Genomic DNA, 3812 nt, shown 5'->3' on the forward strand with positions numbered 1-3812 from the left:
TTACTCGAGTCACCATGAATGAGTAACAGTTTTATTAGTTACTTCAATTTGAGTAAAAAGAAGCACATTTTTTTTTATAGATAGGCACAATGACAAACAGTCTTTTAGTGCCAGGAGGAGAAAGTAGTCAGACAGTTTAGTTTTAGTAGAGGTTTTACGGCGCTCGCAACTGCCTACGGTCATACGAGCTTTGGAACAGCCTGCTAAGTAAAAAAAAAAAAACAGAACTGAGATGCTATTTACCCGTACCCCGAGTCTGAGGAGTGTGTATGAATCAAGAGAAACACACTCACCACAAAAAACAGACACACAGAAACAACAACAACAGGGCCATCTTCCAACCACTCGCTTTGTATTAAATGTATCAGCACACCCACAGCAACATTTCACAAGAACAAACTGAACTGTAACCATAAAGAAGACAAAAAGAAAAAGAAGAGATAGACCACACCAGAACGCCTTCCAACTACTCCCATTCAAAATCTATGTCACAAAAAAGAAAAATTGAGAAGTTAGGCAAGAGAAAAAAGATGACATGGAGGCGAGCGGTACATAACATGCGGAAAAGGAAAGGGGGCGGGGACATCAAATCATGGAAACAGCTAGAAAAGGATGCACAGGACAGACTTCGCTGGAGAAATGTTGTTGATGGCCTCTATATATATGCTCCACTGGGAGTTAAAAAGGGCAAAAGAAGGAGGCAAGAAAAGAAGGAGGCAAGAAAAGAAGAAGGACTAAAACAGCAAAAAAAAACTTTTGTAGTTAGTTTGACTTACCCTGTGATCATTGAACCATAGCTAGAGTCATTGATGGTGTTGGACTTGTTCTGCTTTGTTTTCTTTCTTTTCTCAGAAAGTTGCTGTTCCATTAGTCCAACTTGCCACGTGAGCTTAAACACAAGTCTGATACATCAATTTGGCTGAAACAGAAACAGAGAAAAAAAAAAGACATTAGCCAATGAACATTTTGTGAAAGTGGAAGTTTTATCAACAATACTTAGCAGCATTTTTTTTTTCAACATTCAGCACTTCAAAACAGATAGAGATATGGTTTAAAAACACTTCTTTAATACATATTACATGTAACTGCTTTTTGTTTAGTGAAAAGAAGAATCATTTCAAATTTTGTTAGAACTTTTGTTCGTCTTGTCAATGTGCCTGAAATTCTTCCTCTCTATCTATTAGGAAAAGCAAGATCTTACCACCAATAAGACAACTAACAACTGGACTGAATTGCTTCAAACATACACAAATTCCTGCTTGAAATAGCAACACACATTCTTCTAGTGCAAACTTCAAAAACGGGCGTCTCACACTTAGGGCACGTGTTCCACCGTTCCGTTTTAGAAACTTTTACGACAATGCCCCACACAGCAACTGGGACAGCCAAGCCAAGCCAAATCTGGGCTGTTTCTATAAAAACCCATTGTGGAAATCCTTCCGTCTGATGACCTCAGAACAGCTCATCAAAATGGCAAAACACAACCCCCAGGCCATCTGGGGCCAGACTGAACCCACAGCTAGTTGAAAATGCCACCAAAAAAAAACGTCAGAGAACGGGTGAGAATCCTGGGGGAGGGGGGACTAGACTCTGGGAGTGTTTGAGTGTTTTCTTTAATTTCATGTATTCAGCTATGTACTATCATTCCTTTAAAAAATGTGTTGTTTTTAAAAAATTACATTTAAACAAATTGCAGTCAAAATTTTCCAAGATGGCCACCCAACATTACGATTGATTGTCAAGGAGAAATGCGGCTGTCTTAGACAGGTGGATATTTTGGACATCAAGGAGAAATGTGGCTGTCTTAGACAGGTGGATATTTTGGACACTGTCATTATGATAAAAGAAACATTATATAAGGGGGGGAAGTAGAAAATGGTCGTTTGCAAAAGTGACTGCTTGGGCAGGTGGCTGTTAGAAGAGCAGGTTCAACCTTACGTACAAGACTTCGCAAATAAACTGGCAAACCAATGACAGTGGTGTGAAAAAAAAATTTCTTCACTTCACAAAATAACACCCACAGCCAATCTACTACTTAGAGCTCATGAAACACTTCATTGAATTTCAGTCAAAAAAAGCAAAAAGGTGACACCAAAGACAATTTGAGAAACTGAAAAGGATCAACAGAAGAAATCTATACGAATGAAATTCTAAGATCTTGAGTTACTAGGTGTAGGAATTATAAGCTTGGTCTGACTCAAATCTTTTGTTTTTTAGCAAGTGTTTTACAGCAGTTGCAACACAATAAGGTCATTATATAGGTACCGAAGATTGGAGGTGTTACAAGAGAGAGAATATCAAACTCAAAAAAGAAGAAAGGGTCATTAATTAGTACACCGAGATAGATGTTTGATAGAGGCAAAAAGACGAAAGTCCTAGCAGACCACACAAGAGCACTCATCAACCACCCATGTAGGCTTGGTCTGACTCAAATCTTCTGAATGCCAGGCAAAAAAAACTTGAGAAAGAACCATTCAACCTCAGGTGCTAATTTCTTAGAGCCAAAGACGAAACAACACCACCGCGGCCACCCAAGCACCTGCACCCTGACGTGGCCCTCCTTATTAAAATTGTCTTCTTGGGTAAAACAAACAGCTGAGAGAAGACAAAACAGGACAAGACCATCTGCTCCCTCAAGCTTCCCTGCTTTTTTTTTTTTCAAACCGTTCTTGTTAAAATGAATGGCTGCGGAAAGCCAACATTTTGAGAACCACGCATCAAGCCACGTGACTGGGTTGTGAATAGACTAGACTAGCTATACGTATACGCACGTGTTTGGTCTCAAGCAAGCCCAAGAGACCTCCACCATATAATGACGACGTGAAAAAGGCTGAGAAAATTAATAATGGTAGTTGCGTAAACATTTCTACAGATGTGACAACAGCCCATGAGACGGACAATTTTTCCCGCCCCAACCTCTCTCAGTGTCGAACCAAATCAAAAAAAAAAAAGAACTCCGAAGACTGTTGTACCGAGACCTAGAGTTTCTGTAATTTACAACGCTTTTACACCGTTTCTAGTAGAGAACAACTGAACACGTTTCTCAGTGCCTGCCAGAAAGCCCATTTCCCATGGAATATAATCAGAGAGGCCCACTAGCTATGGAAAAAAAATCTTTTTAAAAGGATACAGACCTCAAGGAAAAGCCTGTTCAGCAACTCAAAATTTATGGATCATATTGTTGTATTTGACTATCAACAATTTATGGTGATCATTTTGCATGTCTTTCTAATAAAAATTTATGGATCATATTGCACTGATAAATTTGTAAAATCGGCACTTCTGAATATTGACAGCTCCAACTAACCTGACCTGAGTCTCTGAGACTTTCTATGCCACTTGCCAGTAAATTTTACGGAATCAACTCTTTTATTCAGCTAGTCTGATTTTGACAGACAATTAATGCGACCAAAAAAAATGGTACTCACTATCAAACGGAACAAACAAATACTATTCTTTATATTTTCAACTAATTAAAAATTCGTCTTCAGGATTCTTGAGCTCATTGAGCACTTTATTGCAAGGATGCAGTAAACACAACCAACCAAAAGATGACGGAAAAAACATAATTGAACATTTTCTTTAAAGACTCTGTGGCTCTGGCATGCTATTATCACTTCAAAACCGAACGACCAACGTTTATGTTAAAATTCTGTAAGATTGAACTTTGGTGGACCCAACACTGAACGAAGCCGGAACTACTTTTGAGCCCAGCTGTGCAATGGTCCGCTCTTATAAATTATAAATTATGTTATATTGGTTAGCATTTATAAATAATATGTGTGTTTTTTAAAATTATTATTGTTTCCAGG

At 38.5% G+C, this 3812-nt stretch overlaps 1 protein-coding gene across 1 annotated transcript in view; it reads right to left on the minus strand.

Annotated features, from left to right (window-relative positions):
- Window positions 1-776: 776 nt before the first annotated feature.
- Window positions 777-3812, minus strand: part of LOC101862588 — a gene marked incomplete at its 3' end in the record, with an annotated part of 5536 nt that continues 2500 nt past the window's right edge. The window contains 1 exon segment of the mRNA XM_035970461.1: window positions 777-919. Coding sequence (XP_035826354.1) covers window positions 777-868 — 92 coding nt within the window.

This window comes from Aplysia californica, unplaced genomic scaffold (assembly GCF_000002075.1).
Source record: "Aplysia californica isolate F4 #8 unplaced genomic scaffold, AplCal3.0 scaffold00270, whole genome shotgun sequence".
Taxonomy (NCBI): Eukaryota; Metazoa; Mollusca; class Gastropoda; order Aplysiida; family Aplysiidae; genus Aplysia; species Aplysia californica.